Below are 27,843 nucleotides of genomic sequence, written 5' to 3' on the forward strand. Positions count from 1 at the left end.
AGTTTTGAGACTAAAGGACGTAGGTTTCACAAAAAAAAAAATCAGGATGAATGAGGATGCATATTCGTTAGACATAAATGTTTTTCCCTTTTCTTCAGTTTGTTTGTATTTTTGTTAACAAACATAATAACAAAAAATGTTCATTGTGGTACACGAAATAATATTTTTTCGAAGTAACAGTTGTTTTTTTCTTACCATTTTGTACAAAAAAATATGAATATTATTTTTGAAATTTGCGTAGCTGAATTATGGAAAATACGTTATTAAAACCAAAACACTTTTATGAAGTTTAAATTTGCAGGTCTGTGTATTTATTACCTTTTTTTTTAGTTTTGTTCCTGATGATGGAATTTGAAGCAATACCCAAATGATAGTAACTAAAGCTGTTTTTTTTTTGTATTACTGTTTTTCTTAGATTTCTTATAATATTGAATAATAGGATACTAATGCTATGTGTGACATTATATAGTCTGAGCGATGTACTGGACCTGTTATATGAGGGTTTTACACTGACTCAAGTTTCTGGCTGTTTTGAGAAACATTGGGCTGTAACCTGTGTAATATAGGAATTATCTGCTTTTTGACAGAACTGCTCGTTTTTCGTGAAGGTTATGTTCCATATCCAGTAGGATTAATGTTACATAAGGGTGGTTTGTTTCGTTTTCAGCTTATGCAGTCTTAATTCATCAAGCTACTAAGTTAGGTTTAGCCTTGAACGCGTGCGATGCTTTAAACTTGTAAGTCCAGAATTTTATACTTATACTTGTAGACTTAATACAATGAGTTTTAACATTTTCATGTAGTTGCATTGTTGCAGACATTAACAATGCGTTTACCACGTGTTTTGTCAAACAAATAAATATTTCTTTTTTTAAAGAGGTACCCACTTAATTATATATTTAGAATATATTTTTAATGGACTAAGTAAGTACAACATTTTAAAGATAAAAGATATAACGTACACTTAACACCTGAATCTGTGACTACCCGAAGAAACCTGTCACTATATTATATATAATGAACCATCTGAATATTATTTATAAATTATATTTAATTTTGAATTTACTCTCATGATTACAGACAAATATATGAAACTTGTAACATGAGCATTTTTGAAAAGTCGACATTTCTTCACCAAGCGCAAACTCGATTAGGTTTACCTATCTTATGGCTCTCTTACAGTTTATCTTACAATTTTCTCATCATTATTACTGTAATAGATTTATTTGGGTGCAACGTTTCTACTAGAATTTAGGTTCTATACACAAATTTGTACTTAAGTTTTATAAATGTATTTCATTACATCTTATTATTTCAGTTTCAATGTTGGAGATGAAATATTGTACCAAAATAAATCTGTTATACCAGTATCAGATGGTTTTTAAAATTATAGAAATTATTCATATTAATTATAAAATAGAATATATATATATACCAAATAATAATAATGAGAAAATTATAAGATAAATATTACTAAGTACAGGCCCGCCGACAGGGGGGCATATAGACGCTTGATACATTAAGAACAACTGAAATAATAATTTGAGTAATAATAATTAATATGTATTTGTTACCTTATAGATTTAATAGATATTTGTAACTATATTAACGTTTTTACACTTATACTGTGAGGTAAAAATGGCTGCTGTTATGATTTTGTCTGGTTTATGTGCTCGTTACTGCCCTAATTTAGGGTCTTCTTTTTAATAAATTATTGAAAATGTTAAGAGAGAGAGAGAAAGGAGATGTTTGCCCCGGGGCCTGTGCTGGCTCTGGACATTCCTGACTAAGTACAAATTTGTACCTAGAAGTTATAACTTATAATACAGTGTTAGTTTGAGATTCTTTTTATCTGATCTTAGTCCATCAGTCATTTAGATATTCTTTGAATTTGTATTTCAGAAAACCAGTCTTCCTCATACTTGTCTACACGACTGATTGCACATTAAATGTTTATAATGGACAGTTCAGATGTTATTCTGCATCAAAAGTAACCTTACAAAATTTTTAACAGTGCTATTACAGAATTTTATTGTTAAAGCATTCTAAGATTATATAGGAAGGAAGTTGAATTGTTGGAAAGGGTTCAGAAAAGGGGCTGCTAAAATGATACATGAGGTGGATATATTGTCATATGAAAACAGGTTAGATCTTTGAAATGTTCTGTTCAAAAAAGAAGAGTTAGAGGAGGATCTGATTTAATTGTTTAAGATCAGTAAGAAAATTTATAGTGTTGATGCATATTTTTTTTTTGTAATTAATGATATAATTAGGAGATACAAATATAAATTTTTGCAGGGTAGAAGTTATCTTCAGCTAAGACAGTTTGATTTTCTAACATGGTGGTTGTCCTTTGGAATGGGTTGCCTTCAGATGTGGTAGATGCAGTAAGTTTGAGGGAATGCTTGATCAGTATCTGAATGATAAGGGCTGGATTTGAATGTTTTATTTTAAAGTTTGTTCTAGTGAATGGAATTGTTGTCCTTCAATTATATATTATATGATATAAAATATACCCCAGGTATCACCCCAAGAAAAATTTTAATCCAATGGCTAGCCCCATATCAAAACTAGTTAACTAGAATGAAGTGAGTGAACTTGATCAGCCCATCTTCTCCTAACAACAGAAAAATAATCACTAAACTAGTGCTTATTCCCCAAATATTCATTTTAAACTCCTGAAAAGTGGAAACTTCTAACACTGTAGTAGCTGAAAATGTTTTTCCAAAAATTTATCACCCGATTAAAAAAAATAACTATTTCAGCTGAAAGTGTGTCTTACCTTTATAAATCTAAAATCTGTGATCTCTTGTCATACCACACTCAGAATTCGATATTAAAAATAATGTTATGCCTAAATATTATCAATTCTTCTCATTAATTTGAATACTTAAACTAGATTAATTTACCCCTGACCCTTCTTTTCTGAGAGTGAACTAGATAAGAGATCTCAACCTATCCTCATGTGGCAACCCATTTATCTACAGAATCATCCTAGTACGTCCTGTCTAATGAACCCTCTCCAAAACTACACACAATACCCCAAATAAGGTTTCATTTGTGACCTATGCAATGGAACAATGGCTTTGTCTTCTTTCAACTTACAGTTGGTATTCCTGTGTATGTATATTTTCAATTAAAAATTTTGTTAGATCTGCCATTTGCAATAGAACACTGTTTTAAAGGCTAAAGTATTGTGAGAAATCCTACCAGAAAAGATACCATACTATTCACATTTGTTTTTGTACATATTAATTTATTTTTTAAGACAGCAACATCACTGCAGACAAAATCTTTTAAACAAAATAGAAATATACAACATAAACTGTACCAACTGACTGTATATGGGCTCAGTCATTTTGACAGCTCTCACAACCACCAAGCAATTATGAAAGTATCTTCACAAATTTTATCAAGCCTTTAGTAAGCATTACAAGTCTTGTACACAAAATATTGTCTTAATTAAATATTTTTACTAAAGATTTGTTTGTGAATTCATGGAGTTGGAGTCTGATTTTGACTAATATGAATAGAGAGTGATTTTATGTTAAAATTGAAAATACTATTTTTCATCTTACAGTTTCAAAATTTTATTTTCATAACTCTAGAACCTTTTAAATGAATTTAAAAAGTTTTTTCGTTGAAACTTTATACATATTCTGTTATTTTCACTACCCTAACACTTTATATGGACTCTGTTTATTTGACTGACCTTGTAACCACCATATAACCAAAGAAAAATGAAATATACATTACTTTTTTTTTGTTATTTAGAATAACTGCACATTTTAACAGACAGTTACACAATATACTTTTACAGCCAAAGCTAATAAATGTTTCCTTTAGTTGTATTTCTTTGCAGTTGCTCTTATACCTGTCGAGATTGTGACACTATCCATTTATTATGCTGCACAGTTTTGTGTAAACAATAGATCCAGTTACCAGCACTTTCATGTCGAATTACACAACTGTGCTTGGTGCATGCTATCAGTGGTCATGAGTATTTTGTTTATTTAATTTGGATTGTTTTTTATATAAACTAATAAGTTTCTAATTTTCACATTTTAGTTGCTTTTTATAACAATAATATATATAAAACCAAAGAAATATTGTAATTACAACTTAAATCTTTTTCAAGATTTTGCATTTGTAAGTTAGAAGGCAGTGTTAAAGATTATCCCTAGTTCTTAGTAATGATAATGTGGTCTTAGACAATTTAAAAAAAAATTCAAATATGTAACTTAGAATATGAAATATTGCTATGCATATAAAACTGAATGTCCTAAAATGAATATAATTTATCTGGCTTTCTAACTAATCTTGATATGGCTTAAATCAGCATTTCCCAAAGTGTGTGCCCCTTTCACCATGCAATAATGCAAAATTAAGCACTTGAATATATTTTTTATTGATGAAAATAATAAGTAATTACTCTGATGCATATAGCATTTTTGATGTGTCTGTGTATTCATATCTCATCATTTAGCACACTCTTTCACTCATTTTAAAAAGGATGTGTGTGCAAAAAAACGTATTTATTAAAGAGGGACCATGGATGATAAAGGTTTCGGAAATGCTGTTTTTAAATGTTCATATCCACTTATTCCAAGGGCTTGAGACCCCATAGCTATCAGTAAATTGAGATCGTCACTTTCTGTTGTTGACATGTAGTCTATTAGCAAATGTTGGAGAGAATTCGTGACAATTTTTGAAAACAGAATGTTCTGTAAGGGGCATGGCATGTAGTCTTCACTTTATTCCTTATATCTCCATAAAGCAAAATATCTTCTTGTTACTAGTTGAACTTTAGCCTGATGACATGTATAAATGTGAAACTCCACAGAAAGCTAGGAGGTTATATAGGAGTAGAAAAAAATGAAAATTGTCAATTTGAAGCAAAAACTAATGAAGGTTGAGAATTTTATATATTTACTTTTGAAATTAAGAAATTAAATCCCAAATAATATTAACATTTATATTATTATTCATTGATATAGAATAATAATTAAATAGTTTAATTCAATTTTGAAGGTAACTGTAAAGAGGTTGGGATGTTCACTTAAATCTACCAGTGCTCAGAAGGTTAAAATTGAACACAATACAGATTGCATCAGTCCCTCTGCTCCCTTTGTCTTAGGGGCCAGGTTGTTAGGGCACTCGACTTGCAGTCTGAGGGTCGCGTGTTTTAATCCCGGTGCCATTAAACCTGCTCGCCCTTTCAACTGTATTTCTGCTTCAGTTTAAATCTTATCAAGCACACTAGTTAATTCTTGACCTGTTAGCTAAACAACCAATCCCACTATTTGTTGGTAAAAGAGTAGCTCAAAAGTTGGCTGTGGGTGGTGATGACTAGCTGTCTTTCACTGCCAAATTAGGGATGGCTAGTGCAGATGCCCTTGTGTATCTTTGTGCAAAATTCAAACCAAACGCAAACCCTTCTTAATTCAAATATTCCATCTTTAAGGTTACTTCATTACGCTTAATGTAAATTTTATTTCAGTCATTATTTCCTTCTCTTACAAAATTTCATTTACCCCTCTTTATTGATGTTCTTTAATGTCCAATAAACAAGAAAAAATTATTTCTGCTTCAGTTTAAATCTTGTCAATCACACTAGCTAATTCTTGACCTGTCAGCTAAACAACCAATTTTGTGCTAAACAGTAGGAGAATCTCTCATTTCTGGATACTGTATCGGGCTGTTATGTTGCCCCACCTTACAGTATATATAGTGTTGCAGAAGAGAACTGATTATATCATGATGCACATTAGTTGCATGTTATAAATACTAAAGGCAGCTGTTGTTCTGTTAAGGATGGAAAGAGATTAATCAAAACTTAGGTTTGAAAGTAAACTTAAAAATACTTGTAATTATTTTTAAGAAGTGTGACAAACTTTCTGCAATTTGTTAAAGACTGACATATGAAACAATAACCAGAAGTTCAAATAACATGAAAATAATTTTACTTTATCAGCTCTCTTCAAGTTTCACTCACTGAAGGGTTCAAAATTCATATATTTTTTCCCAATTATCATGTTGTGACATTTATTGGCAGGTTCTTATAAACTACCTGGTGAAAGGAATTCAAAATCCAAATAAATGAATAAGTTTATTTCTTTAATATTAGTATTTAATATAATATTTAATATTTATAATCTAACTTAGAATATACAAGAAAACTTGACATCAAATTTTTTATATATTTAGCAAAGTCACTAGTTTTTCTGATATTAATTTAGAATATTCTAGGCTACTCCCAGAAAATTAATTCATTTTAATATCATATCTCCTTTAGTTTATAACAAAATGATTATCCAGATATTATTGGCTTAGTTCAGTTAATTGATTTTCATAGATGATAATCAGCATATACTCAACTTCATATTATAGCTGCTCTTACATTGGATTTGAACTTTGGCATGCTACAGTTTCTTGATGCTATATTTCAGAGATTATTTAATGGTGTTTCTAATGAGGTTTAACTCCACTTTGATGAAAAACATCATTAAATTTTAATTTTTATCACTAAAATGCTGTAATTTTATGAAGGCTTGAAAGCAAAGTTAGCCTGCTGTACGTTTATATATATATAAAATTAACACAATGGAATAATGTTTGTTTTTACATATGTAATAATGTTTGTTTTTACATATTAATCTATGAATTTGCTTATCCTTATTTTTCATATTTCCTTAAATGTTATATTCAATCAGAGATGATTTATGTTTAATATGTCCAAGAGCCTGGGATTTTTTTCATTATTTTACAATTAAACTGTACTATGATGAGTTAGATATTAAAAGAACTAGTGTAAGTAAAATTATTTGGTTTTGTAATACCAGAATTCCACAAGTTTAAAACATTTCATACTTATGGTTGGAACTAATATTTAGTTTACCAAGTCTTAAAATGACACTGTCATTTTGATTTTTCTACAGTTTAATTTGTATGACAGATAGTAGTTTGTGACAAGAAGTATCAAATCGACAGAAAAGACAAAACAATGGCATCAGTAGTGCAGAATTCTGAGAAATTTGGTAAGGTTTTGTTTAACTGAAATTTTACATTTAAATTAATTTGCTTAGAAAAGATATGAAACAAGCCATTTATCTGAGAACTTTCTAAATAGATGTTTTGTCAGGTCTTACCAATACTGATCAGCAGGTTTTTCATCTTTTTTTCATAATAAGAACTTTGGAAGAGTTCCAGGTTAAGATATTCCCTTTTCATGCTGCAAAAATTGACAAAAACAGAAGGGAAAATCATAAATTCAAAATGTAAGTCTTGCTGTTATCAGTTTTAAATATTGCTGCAATTAGGAATTAGATGGAGAGATGATTTTCCTCTTTAGAATTATGTAATGGAAACAGAGACCAATATCAGGGTGGCCATGAACCTGGGAAAGTCAGTGAAGGTTCTGAGCTCCCACACACGCGCACCTGTTTAGCTTATTAGTATATTTTAACATAATATTGGTCCTTCACTTTGTGTTATTTTATCTGGTTACAATTATCTAATTTATTTTATGTGATGATACGTTGGATCAAATCTTCTTTTATAGATAAAACTGTAACATCTTACTGTATGCCATCTAGGTGTAATGTTTTTTTTTAAGATATTGTTTTTTAGTAGCATAGTGGGAAAAAAGTGTGTCCTGAAATCTTTATTAAACCCTATAACCAGATTACAGCCAAAGTTGTGGTAATTAGTTATGATAATGAGGAAAAGTTGAAATCTCAGTATTTTGTTTAGTTGCATATACAAGTCTGAAAAACCTGTCATTTTGCCTATGAAACCAAGAAATATAAATTTATAGAATATGGCCACCCTGAATATATAGTGTATAAAATATTGTGAATGCATATAGTATAACATAAGTTTACAAATAAGTAAACTGTAACAAATGTAACCTAGAAAAAAATGGAACAAGCTTACAAGTTTAAGAGAAGTGAGTATGTCACATTCTTACACCTCAATGCCAATTTCAGTTTAACAGTGTTCAGACTCATAAGTCTGTAAAGACTGGAGGTGTTCCATGTTTTTAAATTTTATAATGGTCTGAGAAATGTTTAACTTTATTCAGTGATTTGATATTGATAGCCCAATGTGTTTATGGTTTACTTTTATTAAATAATTTTTCTATGTGTGTTTTAAATTATAATGTATTGTGCCTGATCTTGTTTGATATTTACTTGAAGTATTTTCCACTACCTACTGCACTTATATTCAATGAAGTTGAGGTTTTCTGTTCTCTACATTAAGAAAAGAAGTACATGGATTTGTTACATGCAGTTAACAAACTGAGATTGTACCATTCAGAAAACTTGCTCTTTTGCTATTAAATTAATATGCATATTTTAAATCTTTTGGAATGAGTCACAGACATTCATCTGTTGAATAGAAAAGTAACAAACATCTTAAATAAGTTTTCTAACTGTCAATTTTCACTTAAGTAGAGTCTTACAATTATACCCAAGATTTCCTAAAACTGTATCTGAACTAACAAATATGGGAAGCAAAAAATCCTGCTAACTTTAAAAACAAAAAATAAGTTTTTATGCACATGTAATCTTCCTCATTTGTCATTTTTTTTTATTTTAAGTTCTTTCAAATTGTGCTATGTTTTGAATTTCAAACCTTTAACCAGAAAGTCTCTGAAGTTTCCAAGATGGTGTAACTAGTGTTAAAATCTGCCATTTCAGGGGTTAAAGGTTTTCCATATTCAGTCATATAAAACTGATTACTTCTATTCATGTTGATAATAACAATAAAATATTAAGTGAGTGTATTTATTACAATGATTTATTTCATTAACATTCACAAAGACTAGTCTTTGAAATCTAATGTATTTGTTGTTATTAATGTTTGGTATCAAAACAGTGCCAATGATGATTTAAGCTTTGACAGCATATATCAAATTTGAATAAATAAGAAAAATAGAATAAATTAATAATCAGTCTTTTTCAGGGTAAAGAAATTTTTGCTGACAAATTATAATAAAGCTAATTACTTTAATTGAGGCAAGTGAAGGACTCAACATTGTGCTTTTACAGTATTGTAATTTGTTTAAATAAACATGAATGTGCTGTATTCAAGTGTATTATAACCTTGCTATAATATAGTTTTCAAAATGAAGAAAGATGTATTTTCCTTCATTTCTGAACACTTAAGCTGAAAACTAAAACTAAATTTTTGGATAGAAATATTCCAGATAATCATTGCATAATTTACTTTACAGAATGTATTTTTTGTAAAGTTAAAGAAGATGATGAGCTCCACTATGGTAAAATATTTCATAGAGAGAAGTTTTCCTTACACTACTACTGTATGGTAAGTTTTTATCTTTTAATTTCAATTAATTTGATTAAAGGAATTTCTGCAACCCAGGAGCTCAGTAATCATCAATAATTCTTAATGTATTTACTTATACTCTTCATATCTGAAAAAGAATAATAAATCTTGTATGAAAAAAAATAACAAAAACGCTATCACCATTCAAAATTTAGTTTCACTATTAAATTGACCTCATAAAAGAATGTTTGAGGTTTTTACTTTTTTTCAATCAATGGTTAGTACTTCAACTTTATCAATTGGAAAAATAATAAGTTTTGTCATTTCAGATTGAGATTCTATTTGTGAGAGATTTGTTATTTTTAGGATATAGTAATGAATGTGTTTCTTGATAATTGAAAAACTCATGAAGGATAATATGAGAAAAGTTAAAAAGTGATCAAGAATGTGGTTACCAGTTTAGTTTTCATAATGCTGTGTATTTCGTGTTTAGATATTTAATCATTTTTTAACTGTTTTTAACTAATGTTTAATAATTGCCTTGTAGTGATCACATGCATGTCATTTGCTCATTTTCAGTTACATTTTGCTGTTATTGCAGTAACTACTAAGAATTTGAAATACAATGGAAATAATCTTAGCCTCTGTATCTATTTTGTTTACTTCCTGATAATTCTTTTTCACAAAAACATCCAGAGTTTTCACTGAATAATCCACCTTTAACACTATGTGATATAACTTTAAGAATTATGATAATGCTTAATAATAACAATACTGGTTTCAAACAAACTGTGCATGGATTGAATTATAAGGAGCTGACATTGTGTACTAATGTAACAATGTATTTGATATTATGCATACAAATAGAGAACAAAACTGAAGCATAATATTCTATAAACAGTAATATTAACTTACCAAGAGCTCCATTTATTTGTTAGATTATTCCAAAACGATTACTTACCTTATCTCACAATTACAGCTATTCTCAATTTGACTGCCTTCTAGTGTGTAAATATTTGCTTGTTGCTAGCCTTGAAATTCTCACCTATTTCCAAGTGTATACCACATGGTTCAACTGTATTTAAGCATGCAAATCAGCATGTGAAAGTCCTCCACGAATAGGAGTACGACAAACCCTTCTATTGCAGCTGACTCCACCTGTGCAGTTGAACCCAATCTTCGCTTTTCAGTTTGGCACAAGGGTGTTAAGACCTTGTGCTTGATTTTAAACATTGTTTTCTCTTTTGTGCATTTTGAATATATTCAAAGTATTGTTTATATTCCACTATCTGGTTTGATTTCTTTAGTTGATTGTGAATTCTTATTTTCATTTAATTACTGGTAGTCATGCAACATTTTTGAATCCATAATTTAATATTACGACTACAATGGCTGCATGTGTGGCATTATCAGTAGAGGATGTGTCGGACATAGTTCGTAGGGAAATAACTTCTTTTATGCCAACTGATCTACAAGCAATTTTTGCCATTATCTGAGAACTTGGATCAGGATGATGCAGGCATGTTCTCACCCTCTTAAAGCACCTAGACCTCAGTCACCATTTTTTAGACTCGACATCACAGATATGTTGTGTTTTGTTTTTGTCACTCATGTCATTTGATCCCTCCCCTTCCTAATTAACTGCAGCACTTAGTTCCAAGTTTTTAATTTTACCCCCTTCACCTGATATTCAGGTAAATGCCAAATGTTTTGCAGATAAATTATGTGCGTGGTGATTAGTATACTGTGCCTCCCACGTACTGCAGAGGCTCATACACTTGCATATCGTCCTTCAGCAAACCCTCGAGTCATTCAAGATTTGTTAGGAGGACTCTCCCTCCGTTTCCTTACATCTCTTGTCTTCCCCTCCTCAAGATTCTGTTTCTCGCTGGCGTCTCACAGGAATGTTTCAAGACCTTCTCATCAAGGGTGCCATCGAACAGGTTTCTCTTGTGTTTCCAGATTTATATTCCCCACTTTTTTGTCATTTGCAAGAAGACAGGACATTGGTATTCTGTTTTTGATCTCTTCCATCTCAATTGCTTCCTCGATGTGCCTTGGTTCACCATGGAATTCTACCTGTCTCTCAGATAGGCCTTTCTTCCAGGGCTTTGGATGACAAGATTTGATGTGTCTGGTGCATATCTTCACAACCCTATTGTATGGGCTTCACATTGTTATCTGTGTTTTGTCCACAAGGATCACATTTATCAATTCAGCAAACTGGCATCAGCACACTACACTTTGTTGGGTGGTCTGGCCATTTGCCTTATTCCTACATTTTTGTGGGCTCATTTTCCATCTTTATATGAATGTCTGGCTTCTTCTGGCTCCATTCTTTGCTGAGTCTTCTACACTCACCCAACTTCTAATCTGAGAACCTGCTTGGGTGGGTTGGATTATCTAGGTAGAGAAACCCATTATCCACCCCACCCCCCATATCTTGTTTATCTTCAAGCCATAGAGTTTTTAATTCAGAGGGCACAATCAGCATGTTCTCTTCCTACGCAAGAGGCTCTGTTTCATTTGGTGACTTGGGCATCACTGGAAGCTCTTATCACTCTGGGTGATGCTCACGTACATTCCTTGCAGTGGGTACTACAAGATCAATGGACCCTCTGGATTTACAGATATCCTTTCCATCTGACTACCTCTGGTGGTTAGGCAGGGACAACACAACAGTGAGGTTGCTTATTCCTCTTCCCCATCTGGATATCCACATCTCTGGAGGAGTTAACTTTTCACATCAACCTTTTGAAACTTCTTGCTGTTTGTCAGTTGATAATTCAATTTCTGTCATCTTTGCAATGCATGACATTTAGTATTCATTCTGACAACTTAACAGTTGTCTGGTACATCACCTAAGAAGTGGACACTTGATCCTGGTCCTCATGTTCCTGCACTCTAGAGCTCCTCTTCTGGGCTCACAGCCATCAAATTCATTTGCTGGCTTGTCACTTATTGGGTGCCCTCAGTTTTGTCATGGTTCGTATGTCCTGTCTCGACAAGGTTCTACCCATGGAGTTATTTCTTGACTCCCAGATATTCCGATGGCTGTGTTCTTAGATATATGTTCCCTAGCTTTATGCATTTTCCACTTGTTTGAATGCCAAACTCCTCTCTTTTGTTCCTCAGTTCCATATCCTTTGGCTTTGGATACATTCAGCCAGGATAGGAAGGACCTTTATCTTTATACATACCTTCTCATCTGTCTTCTACCCCAACTAATTTCTCTCATCTTAATCCACTTCATGTCATGTCCTTGTAGCTCCTATCTGGCCAGCTCAACCATGGTTTCTATCCCCATCCCTTCTCCAGGAACTACCTCCATTAACTCTCTCGCCCATTCCTTCCTCTGGCAACCTCACTTGGGGGGTGCTTCATCTCACTGCTGCCACACTCTGGCTTCACTCATGGCTTTTGTTTGGTTCCTTTCGAGGGATTCGGGACTATCCACAAGTGTAACGTCCCTGTTGTCTCAATCTGTCTGTGTATCAACTTGAATGGAAGATATATTCTGTCATTGGTCTAACCAACATGGATTCTCACCATCCTCACCTCAAATATCCACTAAAAAGTAAACTACCAGGTCAAACTAGTTTTTAAAATATTTATCAATAAACTGTCTTAAAACTAACTTAGGTGAAGATCAGTAACCCACAAATGTTTACTTTATGCTTAGTATTAGAGTGGGCAGGAGAGAGATCACGAGATATTTCCCTCCTATCTCGACTAAGCTTCTCAGGAGGGACCTTCTGCAAATCTCCACGTGTGTGGGAGATGGTGGAAATGTATCATCAGATACATTTAACCCTGAAAGGGAAACACATTTAATAATTAGACTTTTTGTGGTGTTCTTAACCTCCTTCAGAAGTGAACCCCACTTTGAACATTTCAAAACATAATCGGTATCACGTTCATATGATAGTCTGGGATGGCCCAGATTCTCTACTCATAGTAAAAGTTCAGGGTCTCATCCTCAGACTCATAGCTTGGTGAGTGTTAGTGTAATAAACACCCCTTAGGGTGATTTTCCAAAGATGCAACACTCCGCTATTTTCTTTACAGATTCTTAATCCTAGGGCTTTGTGGATCTTAATGCTTGTTACACTCTCGAGATGAACTTGCAAAGAAACACCACTCAGCCTTTAAAGACAAAATTTTTGTTTTTACCTTGTTGGCTGCTGTTCTGTAAGTCTCCTCCTTTCCTAATGAAGGAGAGCTGGAAATACTGCTAGAAAGAGAAAAACATTTAAACTTGCACGTAGATTGAATGCATGGTTATTATCGATGGATAAAGTCACTGCTATCCATTTGGTCCATATCCTATGAAGAGTACAGAATCCAAGTTCATAAGCGCGCACAACTCTAAAAGAATGCTGAACCAGATTTAGGGATTTGGTGCTCTTCAGATGCTTTTGAAGGGTGCTCATCTAGGTAATTTTTCACAGGTCCTTCCACCTGCCTAATGTGGTATTTTAGCTGTAACTGTGAGCGGAGGTAAGTAATCGTATGGGAAGTTAGTATTTTTCTGCACTGAAAGTTATTTCCAATGGATACTTTCCTCCGATCACACTTCCCACCTGTACTTCCATCTTCCAATGCCATTTTTCGTGCTTAATCTCATTGTGAAGATTGAGTTCAACTGTAGTAGGAGGATTTATCACACTCCTATTGGTGGAGGACTGTTGCATGCTAATTTGCATGTTTAAACAAAACTGCACCATGGGGTATACACGTGGAATTAGGTGGGAGTTTCAAGGCTAGTGGTGAGCAAAAATATGCACACAAGAGGACACTCAAATCAAGAATAGTAACTGTGAGAGGTGGTAAATATCTATCAGAAATATATTTTCAGTGTAAGAAAATATTAACTTTACTGTTTAAAATAGGTTGCAACTTTAAAGAATATTTGAATTTGGTGTCAGTAGGCTTAGTAACCCTGTAAGCACAATAATGAACAATTTGCAAGTAATTTAATATTTTTTTCAGTTGTTATTGATAAACAATTTTGTTATATTTTATGGTAATCATAAGAACTTGTAAGTGAAAGTAAAAAAGAATGTAATAATATGTGAACCACACTTTATCTGCTATATCCATTTGCAATGAAGCCTTTTGCCTAATGCCAGAGCTCATCAGGATAGCTGGGATACGTCTATGTATTATAGTGGTTGACATATTATTTGTAGCATCAATTACTTAAGCAACAACTGTTTCAATGTGAACTAGATTAAGTTAGTGAACTATAGTTTTTATCAATTTTACTTAAGTCATTAACATCAGAATTAGGTTTACAATTTTTTATTAACATCAAATTATTTATTAATTTAACTTAAATGAACTTTTACTCACCATTCAGATAAACTGATGAACCAGTGAACTAGTTTTTTTTTTTATCCTCAAGTTGAAATGCTACTCCTTTAAATTAAAGTTTTTGTAAAATAAATAATTTTGATTAATTTACAGGAATGATAACAATATGAGTCCTTTTCATTTAAGATTAAGTTGTTGTTTTTCATAATATTTAAAATCAATTTAAACAATTCAATGTAATTAATAGCATATGCTTAAGGTAGATTTTACTTTTAACAGCTTTTTTCCAGTGGATTAGTCCAGAGAGGGAAGAGTGATGATGATGGAATTCTCGGGTTTCTGCCTGGTGATATTTTACGAGAAGTTAGAAGAGGAAAGAGAATGGTATTATAATAATCGTGTGTTTTTTATTTCTGTGAAGCAACTTAAATGCTTTATTATTCTGTGAGATTGTTACATCATAAACTCAAAATATATATTGAATGAGAACTTTTTATTGTTTTGTGTTATTTTAAGCACTTGCTTCTTTGCAGAGTAGCAGATAATTTCTTTTTCAAATTTGATTTTTGTTGTAAATATATAAGTTGCATAATAATGACAATGTCAAGTAAAAGACATCAACATATAATTTAGAAAAAAAATACATGAGAATGTGATAACTTATGTCTGCATAGTTATCAGAATGGACTGTACCTGGCTGTCTTTAACTTTGAAGCTTCTAGCGAAATTGGGTATTAATCATTTGCACCAGAAACATATTCATAATATTACTCACCTCTCTGCAGAAGTAAGAGTTATTACTTCACAAAACTGCTATGTAGATTTTTGCACATGCTACAAGCCTTATTCATACTGATGTGTGTTGCATCAGGCTATGATGTAAACATCATTAAGCTATAGCCTTCCACCATTAAGAAGGCAGCACATCCTTCATCTGCAGTTATCCCCATGAGCACTAGCATTTGAAAAAAGGCTCATTCGTGATGAGACACTGCTTCTCTTTAGCATATTCAAGTGTGTTTGTTTTTTGAAATTGCAGATATTTGTGTTGCTTTTGTTCTTTAACTGTCAGTTAAAGCTTATTGTCTCATCAATCATGTTTGTACTTGAATATTTATACTGTCAACTCGACTTACTACTACTTTACATAGTAAAAAAATCTTTTAAAATGCCTTTGAAGATAAATTCCCAAATCCACATTTGTTCTCCCTCCTAAGATCCTGACACTCCACTTAAGGAGTACACTCCTGCTGTTTCAGTGGTGACTGTAGACATTCTGACAGTCAGTGAGGTTACTACAATTTTGCTCCGAGTGATTGGTTCTATTCTACCTTCTTCATCTCAGATCAAAGTTCTCTTTCTGTTGCTTTAGCTGACCCTGCCTCATGTTTTGATGATTTTGACCAACTGTTCCCACCATCTGTCTTTGTTTTTGGTTCTTCTTTTCTTGATGGTGAAAAGTTAACTCCACTTTTGTTCTTTATTGCTTTGATCACTCAAGTATGTGATATTCTTTCTCCAGGTATTTTTGATGAGCCTCAGGCTAACTTGCTACATCAGCTTCTTCCTTTTGACTATTTTATTGTTTCCTCCTCTCCTGATATTCATGTTGATACCTTTTTTGCCTCGGCTTCAAACTAATCCCAACAGCTTCATCCTCTTTGACTTCTTAACAATTTCACTGGCCTGGGGATAAGTTTTTCAACTCTCCCTGAGATTAGTCCCTTGAATCTTTCTTTCCAACTTGGGGATTAGCCCCTTCTCATACTTTGCTTCTTATTCATTCTCAGTCTGCTTTTTTTTCATCTCTCTCTCTCTCTCTGTTTGTCTACACTTCAGCTTCTCTCAGAGGATCACCATTTTGATGCTGATAGCTTCACTGTGGGTATTTGTTCCTACCTGTTTGTCACCTTTGCTTAAATCTCTCTTTTTTTTTTTTCTGCAGTGTCCTTATTGACTTAGTTTTTTGTTTCTGGGATCTGCTTGATCGCGATGCCTTACCTTTGGTGTTTGCCTCCTTCACTTTTATCTTATAAGATAAAAGACCTCCATCTGGCTTCTTTCCTTCAAGACAAGGTTTGTGTGGGTATTCTTTACACTCTAAAAACTCGAGCAGAAAGTGCTCATCATCAGCAGTCTTGTCTGATAACTTCAGTCTCCTGAATTTCTTGTTCCAGAAGGCCCAGTAGGTTTCTTTACCTCAGGAGTCTTATTGGATTGATCCCTCTCCTGTTCCTCATCCTCCTGCTTCTTATTAATGTCTTTCCTCTTGAAGGGCTGGTTGTCATCGATCACAATGGTGACTTACTTTTGGAGCCACCCTTGACTCTGATTCAGTGAAATCTTGGCTCTCCCTCTTTGCATGCTCGTGAACTCCCTTTTGGTCACACAAGTGATTTTTTCATAGGCTTTCCCTGTTTTTTTTCCCCACTTAACCTCTTTTTTTTTTTCTTCTCCAGTTGTCTTTCCATCATCAGTTCCTGTTCTTCTTTGGTACCTAGAAAAGGCTATGTCTCTTCTAAGGAATATGAACACTATAGAAATGGTCCTCAAACCCTCTTGGAAATTTACTCCCAAGAAAATGAGAGATTAGTGTCTTGTCAGAGAGCTCTTGTTATTGAATCAATCTTGTCATTCTTTGGCTCAGTCTCTCGGTGGTCTGATTTGTCTATCTTCTTATCACTTTCTCTGATTTATTCACACCAAATGGATTTTTCAATTTCAGTCTCTTCTCTTTGAGTCTCCATTTCCACTACAACATACATGGCTGACTTAGTTTTACTGCCAATGAAGTTTCTATGACTGCAACCCCCCTCCTTCTTTGGGAGATTATTTGGATTGGCTGGTCAAGTTCTTCAACTCTGTCTTGACCCCACTTAGTATATGGCTCATATAAGAATCTTTTTTTTAACTATGGTGCCAATTTGGCTCAGCCATCTTCTTTTTGACATCAAAACATGGTGCTTCTGGTTATAAATGTTATTTCCCCTACTGTTTATGCTTTTGGGAACTCAAACCTGATTCTCTTGTTCCTCTCTGATGTGCCCATATGTATCCCTATCAGTAGAACCAGGCTGATCAATGGAACATGTCTAGAGATTCCCTGTCATCTCTAGTATCTCTCCCTCTGATTCTACACTTCTTACTGTCATGGTAACTCAACTGATCCCAAATGACACTAGACATTCCTCTTCCCCACCTCAACCAGACCTGCATCTGTCCACTGATGTCTCACTTTCTTTGTAGGAGGGGCAGTTCTAGACACCTACATCCTATCCATGGTATGGTCTCAAGAAAAATAGTCTCTTCATATCAACTTCCTCGAACTGATTGCTGCTCCTTAAGCTTGCCATCATCTTCAGTCTCATCTGTCTGATAATATTGTGATGATTTATTTAGATACACTTTCACGTCTCGCATCAACTGACAGAGAAGCGCTCGATATTGGGACCTCTGCTTTCTAGTCCTGGATTTTCTTTTTATGGGAGCTCGTAACCACCAAATTTGTTTGTCTGTCTATCATGTTGTGGGAGTTTTGAACCTGGTGGCAGATCGACTATCTCACTTTGACTGGATCCTTTCCTCTGGTCTTTCAGTGGATTTTTTTTCTCCCAATTTTGGAGTCCTCTCATTGATGCCTTTGCAAGCTTCTTTTCTGGTCACCAATCCTGGATTCTGTTACTGTAGCAGTAGATGCCCTGAACTAGGATTAAACCAACCTCATTATGCCTATCTTCTTATTTGACTTTTTTCCAGCATTCTGTCTTATATTTGCAACACCTCTTGCATTGCTACCCAGTGATTTTCTTTGGTGAGCTCAATTGAGGTTTCCACTTCAGCACCTCTTGACATCTAGGTAGTCTCTCTTCCACCCTAGAAGTCCCTTTTACTTTAGCCTCTGAAACCCTTCTTTCACAAGAAGGTGTTATGCCTTCATCTTTTTGCATGAGTTTTTATAGTCCCTTGCAAGACAGGAGAGTTTTTTCACAGAGAAGCCCATTTTCTGTATCGTTCTTGCAGAGCCATCCACCTTTCACTTTATCAAAATGCAAATACAACCACTGGGTTATTTACCACTAACTTCCTTCAGGTTATCCTATCTCAGGAACTTACTTTTTAAATAGTATATATTAACGTTAGTATATGGGTGTGTTGTGCTAAGGATCCTTCTACAGTAGGTGTCTGTGACTTGTTGGCAATAAATTCAATGATAAATGAACAACACTCACTCTGTTGTTTTAAAATAATATATTCAAGTTAAATATATGTACAAAAATTCTTTACACTATGTATATCATAGTTGTATCTTAAACACTATACAGTTCTCTTATTCTCGTCAAAAGTACACTTAGGCCATTTCAATTGCTTTAGAATTCAGTTGATAAGCTGAATTATTGTTCTCTGTTTTTATCTTAAACACTATCAGTATATAATTCACTTATTCCTTTTCTTCTTTTATCACAACAGTATCTGTGTATAATTCACATATGCTGTCGTTGAGCTACCGCAATTATATCCTGAACTTCCAATACTCATCTGCTTTTTCCTGTTTAGGCCTACTTTTGGTAAACGTCTGCTTTTCAAATATATGCCTACTTTCAAATAATTGTCTGCTTTTTGTCAAATTCCACACAGGTAGGTTCATTTGCTTTAGAACACCCTTTGTGTTGTTCTTTGGGCCCACACATTCCCTGTTTGAACATTTGGCCACCTGTTCCATGTATCATTTTTCTTTAAAAATTATTTTCTTCATGCTTGCTTGCAGGAGAATTTTACATTGGCATTCTTGCCTTAGTCACTTCCTGCATGTATTGTACTAGGGTTAGCTTGATTTTATTTCTGAACTATTTCTTTCTCCATAGGATTTGGGCTGCCTTGGAGGGTGATTGGATGTTTTCTCCAACCACTTATTCTTCCCATTCTTCTTTGTGTGATTGTTCTGGTGCAGATCATCTTCTGGCTTGTTTAGGCAGTTTGGTGTTATCTTTTTCCTATTGCTTCCATACATGGCATTCACCATCATAATTTTTTCTTTGTTTTTGCAAGGTATGAACCTTGTTCTCAGAACTTATTACTTTCCACTTTGAACAATGGATTCAAAAGCTCATTCTTGCCATTCTCCAGTCTTCACAGAGACTCTAGGGAGATGAGTATTAACCCTTCCAGACAGATCACGGGTGATAGGCCATGGCATCACATTTGTTGACTCGCATTCAAAATTTTATTGAACTACTATTTCGAGAATTTATGTCGATAAATTTGGTATCAAATTGTAGATTATAATTAAAATTTTAGTATTATACCTTACTCAATTTCTTAATATTAAAAAAACACATACCCCTACAGAAATTTGTTACTGAAAATAACAGATAAAATATAAAGTTTTTTTCTTAAGAAACATTTGATAACTATCTGGACATTATAAAGATTTTGCATGTGAAATTTGAAAATTTTCTGAAGCACAAAAGTATTTTTAATCTTAAAATGAAAATTACTTTGTATATTGGATAGGCAACATGCAAAAAAAGAGCATAAGAAAAACATTGCTTTACAAACCTTAAGACTCGATTAAAAAAAAAAAAAATTATGTTTTGTGTCTGAAAGCATTGTAATGTTTACTGATAATCTGCCAAATTTCGTTAACATATGCTTACTAATTTAAAATTTATAGCATAAAACTATAACAAGCACAAATTGGTTACAAGGTCGGTGCTGAAAGAGTTAACTATTTTGTTATTGTTTCAATTCACAGCTCCCTCTTTTCCATTATCATATATATATATATTGATGTATACATAATAGAGATGATGTAACCCACCAAGTAGCAGGTGATGCCTCACAGGGAAAACTTCTCTTTTTCCAAAATCTGCATCAAGAAGGGGGTAGTACAGAAAGTGTTAATCCATCTGCCCCTGCTCCATGCCAATTGTTGATATGGGGTTTTTTGCAAGAGTGTTTTAGCAATGTACAATGTGTGTATTTTATCTCCCAGGCCATATTTCACAAGAAAAAAAAGGTGTGTCTGCCCTCATACCTGCCTAGTACCTGCAGTCTTTAATCAGGATAACCCATTGTACAATCTAGCAATGTTGAACCTTATGCAAATGTGTTGTTTCTTGTTAGGTATTAGCATTTTTTCGATGTTTTCCCCTGTATGCAAATTCCTTCCTTCCATTCTCTTCTAGCAGAATAAGGGAGAACCCTGTTTTCCCTAGTCTCAAGCCACTAAGAAGACTTCACCATTGGGTTGGTATAATCCCACTGGTGAGGTAATAGCTTTTTATTGTGCAGAGAAGTGCATAGCTACCTGAAATACATTTTCAGGTAAGGAAAATGTTAACTAAAATGCTTCAAACTACATTCAAAAATGAAAATGTTAATAGACTGACATAAAGAAATTCCAAAGGTTGAAAAAGCTAAACAATATTGTTTTGAAATAAACAATCATTGACAGTACAACTGTAGAAATATTAGTTTTTTTCCTCAAATTCAAAATGGTGTCATAAGTAAAAATACAAATTCATTGTAGTTTTGCATAAAATACAGTAGAGCAAGCTGTTATAAGCTTCTTATTTTGGATACTTTTATTTTTCAAGAAATGCTCCTACTGCCGAAAATGTGGAGCTACTATAGGCTGTTGTTACAATAAGTGCAAGAAAGTGTTTCATTTTCCTTGTGGTCTCCAGAATGGTTCTCTGAATCAGTTTTTCGGAAGATTTAAGTAAGTTTTCTTTCGTTATAATGGAAATAAATATGTCCTAGCTCAAGATAAATAGAAAATAAATTCATTATTAACAAATTTCATAATTTCGTGTCCATTTATGTAGATAAATTTAAAAGTCAAAAGACAACTTCTCAGAACTGTTCAAATAACTTTATGTTCATTTTAAGATATTTTAATCATATTTTATGTTATGTAGAAAACAAATTTTTATCTTTAATTGTGTATGGGATAAAACTGCAAAGGGTTTAAAACTGACTTTATGTTGTCCAAGATAAAAAAAAAAAAAAAAAAAAAAAGATCATCAGAGCTGATAATTTGTCTATAAAACCTGTTAATTCACTAGGGTCACCAATGAACTCTTCAGTTAGTCCTTTTAATAAAATTTTGACCTCTTACTAATAATGTTGATATGTTTCAATAAAATTTACAGTAATTTCAGATCACCAGATTGCTAAAAAAACCTACAATTCTAAGTTACATGTTTGAATTTAAAAAAATAATAGTTGGTGAGACCAAAAAAAAAAGATTAGACTCAGTGTTGTTTTGGTGATTTTTTCCTACCACTACAAATGTAAAAACTTAAAAAATACAAGATTCCAGTTGTAAGTGTTTTTATGTATATTTTTATTTATTGTTATAAAAGTAACTAAAATGTAAAAAGTTAGAAACTTGTTATGATATATATAAGAAAATGTTAGATCAAATTAAGTAAGCAAATTCCTCATTGTAGCATGTGCACTTTACAAGATATGACTGTATAATTCAAAGTGAGTGCCTTAGACAAAGTTGTCCCACTTAATTAACTCTCTCTCAACACGGACTCGGTCAATTTGACCGACCACATGACCTCTTTGTACTCAATTAAAGTCTTTATAGATTTAATACTTCTAACTTTCAATATAGTGTGTATATCTTCACAAAATTTGGCAGTCTTTCAGTTAGCATTACAAGTCTTTTTACATACAAAAAATCTTATTTTTTAGTCAAGTATTTTTAATAAACTAAAATTAAAGATTTGTCCATGAATATATTGAGTATTTATTTTGAATAGTCCATGTGCAAAGTAATTTTCATGTTAAGATTAAAAATACTTTTCTTCATCTCAAAAATTTAAAATTTCCTTTGTGTAACTACCAAATAAAATTTCCTAAGTACATTTCAAATGTGTTTTCCAGTAAAACCTTATATTTTGTCTGTTATTTTCTATACCCTAACTCAAAATAGAATTGGTCAATTTGACCGACCTCGTAACCACCAAAAAAAATTGAAATAAATCTAAATTACTCTTTTTTTTTCTTTCTAGAATGACTTCAAATTGTAACATGAAACTACATTAGTTTATCCTAAGTAGCTTTAAGCTCATAACAGTATACATCTATATATAATTAAATTTTATTGTTTGATTGCCATTTAAACTGTGTTTAACTACTATTCACACCTTAATAAGTTATAAATCACTGTGTGTACATGTAGCTCACGTTACGTTATTGAATTATGTTACCTGTATGCTGTTCACATGCATGCCTCGTGAAACATTTTTACTACATTATTATTTATTTTACCTAATCTAATCTTAACCAACTAACAAGATCCCTATTTTTACAATTTAGTTACTTTTATAATAATAAATAAAGAATAAACATGAAAAACAAGAAATAAATTACTTACCAAATCTTCTTTTTTCTTGCTATTGATTGTCGGTTATACTTAAGCCTACATATTTTATACTAACGGTAGTAGTGCATCAAATAATTTTTATTTAATTAAATAATGCACCAAAGAACATAGACTAATGACATACAAAAAGCAGACAATTTCCCCTTACAATCAACATTTTTCTGGCTTTCTAACTATGCAAGAAGAGCTGTTACAAATTCATCCAAGCTAGTCGTTAACTTTCCCATAGGAATGAAGCTTGTACGCTGAGTAAAATTGATGCTTATCTGTTCAGAACACAATGGTATACAATGCGTCACTTGATAGATGAAAACCTTGACTTTCTTTTGACTGTAGATAATATATAATTAAACCTAAAAGAGAACTGTTAAAAAAGACTGAAAGAGATAGTGTGGCAGGTAGGTGTGGTTTTTCTATTTATAGTTCTCTAACCAAACAAAATTGATAGCTATAAAAATTATGGTTTGTCTGATCAATGAAGATATTATAGGGAGCAATTTATGTTTAATTTTGTACATTTTGAAGGGGTGGTGGATAAAATAGAGAAGAGAAGATGCCTAGAGAAAATGTTACTATGTAACACTAGGAGAAGTTCAGGATTTTGTTTAATATTTTCTTATAGAATTAAGAACTTAACTTGTATGCTATTAAAATATGGATTATTAGCTAAGTGGTTATGCCACATTAATTGGTATCACATAAACAAAAAGTAGTTTAATAAAATTTGAATGTAAGACACTAAAACTTTCTGTCATGCGTAGTAAAGGATACCCATGGTGAATGGGTTAATAAATAGCTATTGCAAGTGCAACTGTAAAGAAATAAAACTAAATTAAAAATGTATTACCTTTTGCGGCAAGAATAAATAGTGTGTACTTGTCTCTTACAATGTTCAGTCATTCTAGAGATTAAAAGAGTAAGTTATGTGTATTTCATATTTTTTGTTACATGTTGGTTAACAAGGTTGGTCAGTTTGACTGAACCTAAATTCAGTGTCAGAGTAGGAAAAATAGTAGATAAAATATAAAGTTTTACTGAAAACACTATTGATATTCATTTAGGATGTTCTAGAGGTTATGCAAAGGAAATATGAAAACTGTAAAGTAAAACAAATCCTATGTATTCTTAACATGAAATTCAATTAGTAAATTCTTTATAAATTCAGAGACAAATCCTAAGTATTAATATCTTGATTAAAAATGTTTTTCTTGTACAACATACTTGTGATGTTTATTAAAAGCGTACCAATTTTCATAAAAATACACTTTGTAAATTCAAGTTAATAGTTTGTATGCTTTCATGGTTACTTGGTAGTTACAAGATTGGTCATTTTGACCAAGCCCATATCAGTACAGTTAAGTCATAATTCAAACCATATCATAAGGCAGAAATCCTTATTGACTATGGTGTTTGCTAATGTATGCAAATACCAAATTTCTTATTTTAGTGTTAAATTGATTTTTGGAGTAGAACTTAGTACTTTTATGTGATTGGAGCCATGTTTTAAAGGTGCACAACAAATAATGTTGACTAGTGTAAGTCCAATAATAATAATATTTTAACATTTCACTTTAGCTTTTCATTATTGGTTTGTTAAATTCTCCTTTCAAACGTTGACTGTTTGTTCCTGTTGCTATGGATTGTAGCTCATATTGTGAGGAGCATCGTCCTAAACAGAAAGTGTTGGAGGAGAATGGAAAACAGTCAAAAGGATCTGAATTGATGTGCCCTATATGTTTATATCCTGTGGAAGACAGAGTTTCCAATTATGTACTGATAGCTCCTTGTTGCAAATCTTCATCGTTTCACCGAAGCTGTGTGCAGGTAGGAAGTGTGGCACATTTAAACTATATAATTTTCCTAGCTAAAAGTTAGTCAAGTAATACATGTAACTAGCCTTAATTATTTATTTCTATATCAAAGAAATTATGCTTAGATATGCTAAAGAACTGACTTACATTTTAGACCAAACTAAGTTGTTATTTTTTTATTATTTTTTGCTGCAAAAATTGTTCACACTCAGTTATCTTTTTTTATGGTTTACCACATATTTGATAGAAGTGCTTTTACACAGCACATAATCAATCCAGACGTTTAAATATGTACATGTACAAAATTTAATGTAAATTACTTATTATAATGTTGTCATCACATTTTTACAGCTTTCAATCTTATTTTGTTACAGAGATGTCAAATAGAAAATAAAACCCCACTAACCATGCCTACCTGTCACATCATCTCTTTCAGAAATAGTTCTCTCTGACGTTTAACCCTTCTGCAACAGGCGGGTCTAACTGTGCATGTTCCAGTCTTTCAACGAGTTATTTTCAAAATTTAATTAAACTGCTTTTTATTTATGTTATAACAATTAGTATACCATGAAATGATAGCTAATAATCCATATTTTAATAAAATATAGTTTCATGTTCTTAGTTATGTAAGGCAATATTTAAGAAAATCTCGTGCATCCCAACAAATTCTTATGCGTACAGGACCTTGGAATCTGTGTTAACTAGAACCATTGGTCTTGTACTTTTTTTGCTCTTGAAATGTAAATAAAATTTAACCCTATTAATTTTTGTTTATTTCAAATATTCAACTTAGAATACAATAACACCCACAAAGAAGACAGTGTCCTATAATTATTATAGTTTAACTGACTTTCTAATTCAGCTATAAATGGGTTGAAATTATTTCTTTAGCAACTCAGTGTGATTTAGTGATAGAAAAGAATGAAACTATAGGCTGAATAATTCATAAAGTATCTTCAAAATGAGATAGCCTTGTAAGGAATCAAGAAAATTAATATCTTTTTCTTTTGGTTATAAATAATCTAACAGCAAATGTCAGAAAAATTATTGATATTTTTTTTTTAAAGTCAGGATGTGATAAGAGGGCATGGCATATGGGTTTAATTTTCTGATTTATATCTCAGTAAAGCAAGAAGACTGGAGGCTTTGAATTTAGTGTGTGTCTTACCAATATCTATACTATAAAGTGTGTAATTTGTGTTGAATTCACAAGATCATTATAGGAGTAGAAAGTATATAAAATGGGCAAATTGGAAAAAGGTCACATGGTACAAAGAAGTGAAGATTGAGGACTTTAAATATTTCCTATGACTTGTATAATATTAAAATTTGAATAATAAACTAAATTTTGATGCCAAGTTTATTGGCATGCATTGATAATTGTTTTTGATTGTAACTCTGTAAAAAAGACATGACATGAATACATGTTGGTCAAAATAACCCTATTCATTGTTAGAAGTTAATAACAATTTCTGCTAATTTTATACCTATTCTGTTGGTGTGTTACAGAGGCAAGCCCTAAGTGCTGGCTATTTTTTCAAGTGTCCTTTGTGCAATAACAAGGACCTGTTTCAAATGGAAATGCTGAAATATGGGATTCACATACCAGAACAGTAAGGATGGAAATAAAGACATATTTGATTTATAGTTATTTCTAAAGAATTATTGAGACAAATAAGCCTTTGATCCAAGTCAGTACAATTGTTTTCATTTTCCTGTTTGATGTTTTGTAACTTTCACTCCTAATACATGTACCTTTATAATGAATTAATGAGAATATGTGTTTGAGACTTCTATTTTAGACTTTGTAGATATTTCAGCTTTAAAATATTTACATAGATATACATTAAACAAACAGTAATTAAACTATACTAAATACATTTTGCCAACATTTGCAGTAATGATATCATGACAACCAGATATCAATTGTGTCATTGTTAGTAGCCTATATAATCACCTAAATCTAATCATTAATATTTTGTTATTCTTTATAACCAGACATTAATTATTAGTTCATTTTTATCCTACAATTTATCTGCCAGCTTAAGAAAAAAACCAGAGGAGGATTATTTCTGTTTCATAGTGGCTAGGATTTGATCTTGTGTTTTATGAAAGTGTGATGTAGTACCTACCCAACTGGGACCTTCCCTATTAGAATCAACTAATCTTGTGACTGTGTTTTATGAAAGTGTGATGTAGTACCCACCCAACTGGGACCTTCCCCATTAGAATCAAGTTTTTGAATGTTTTCAAGAAAGGATCCAGGTTTTGATGACTTCAATAGTAAGTTGACTGTGTTATCAGCCATAGTGAAAGGGTTAGCTCAAGGAATCACCAAACAAATTGCAATTTTGAACATTGTTATAAATGTTACTTCCAGCATGTAGAATGATCCCATGCAATTATACAAGAATGTTTTAACAATCACAAGCCTTCTGTCATAACCAACAGAGAATTTCCTATGGCTAAAGACTAGCATGCACGACCATTTGATTTACACTGTTAAACTGATAGTTACAGACACTGGTTTTATCGCATAAAAAAACTAAGAAATTAAGGAAGCTTTCGGAATAGTAACTTTGAATACTGTAACACCATATTGCATAAGCTTTGTTCTTGGGATTATTGACATTTGTCAGTTTGTAAAAGAGCTCCAAAAGTAATTCTTTTGTTATAGTTATTATTTAATCTACAGTACTTCCATTCCTTCCTGAATTATTAACATTCTATATACCTACAAAGGTTAATCCATGTTTTAATTCTATTTTATTGCTTTATACTTTTTTGTACTCATGTTTTTAAAAATTATTTTTTAAATAGTTTTTCATTTGAATTTCTGTCTTTTTTACATTCTGATCTCCAGAGTCAAGTATTTCTACTCTTTTAAATAAGGTATTGCCTGTATGTTATATATATATATATATATATATATATATATATATAGAGTAACTTAACTTATTTTATTATTGTCTACCTCTAGTTTGTACGTTACTTATTACTTCTTCTTTTATATATATATATATA

At 32.2% G+C, this 27,843-nt stretch overlaps 1 protein-coding gene across 8 annotated transcripts in view; it reads left to right on the forward strand.

Annotated features, from left to right (window-relative positions):
- The first annotated feature begins 299 nt into the window (after positions 1–299).
- The window catches only part of LOC106469242, a 41,874-nt gene continuing 14,330 nt past the window's right edge, over positions 300–27,843 (forward strand). For 3 of the 8 annotated variants that reach the window (XM_022397697.1, XM_022397704.1, XM_022397700.1), the window contains exons 1-7: positions 478–737; positions 6,939–7,037; positions 9,239–9,330; positions 14,887–14,991; positions 21,204–21,328; positions 24,655–24,832; positions 26,329–26,432. In XM_022397697.1, the coding sequence (XP_022253405.1) occupies positions 7,004–7,037; positions 9,239–9,330; positions 14,887–14,991; positions 21,204–21,328; positions 24,655–24,832; positions 26,329–26,432 (638 nt within the window). In that variant the 5' untranslated portion in view covers positions 478–737; positions 6,939–7,003. Of the gene's footprint in view, positions 374–477; positions 738–6,745; positions 7,038–7,190; positions 7,278–9,238; positions 9,331–14,886; positions 14,992–21,203; positions 21,329–24,654; positions 24,833–26,328; positions 26,433–27,843 lie in introns of those variants that run through there. The other 5 variants (XM_022397699.1, XM_022397701.1, XM_022397698.1 and 2 more) reach the window with 5 other exon arrangements.

The sequence above is a fragment of the Limulus polyphemus genome, unplaced genomic scaffold (genome assembly GCF_000517525.1).
Source record: "Limulus polyphemus unplaced genomic scaffold, Limulus_polyphemus-2.1.2 Scaffold3372, whole genome shotgun sequence".
In the NCBI taxonomy this organism is placed as follows: Eukaryota; Metazoa; Arthropoda; class Merostomata; order Xiphosura; family Limulidae; genus Limulus; species Limulus polyphemus.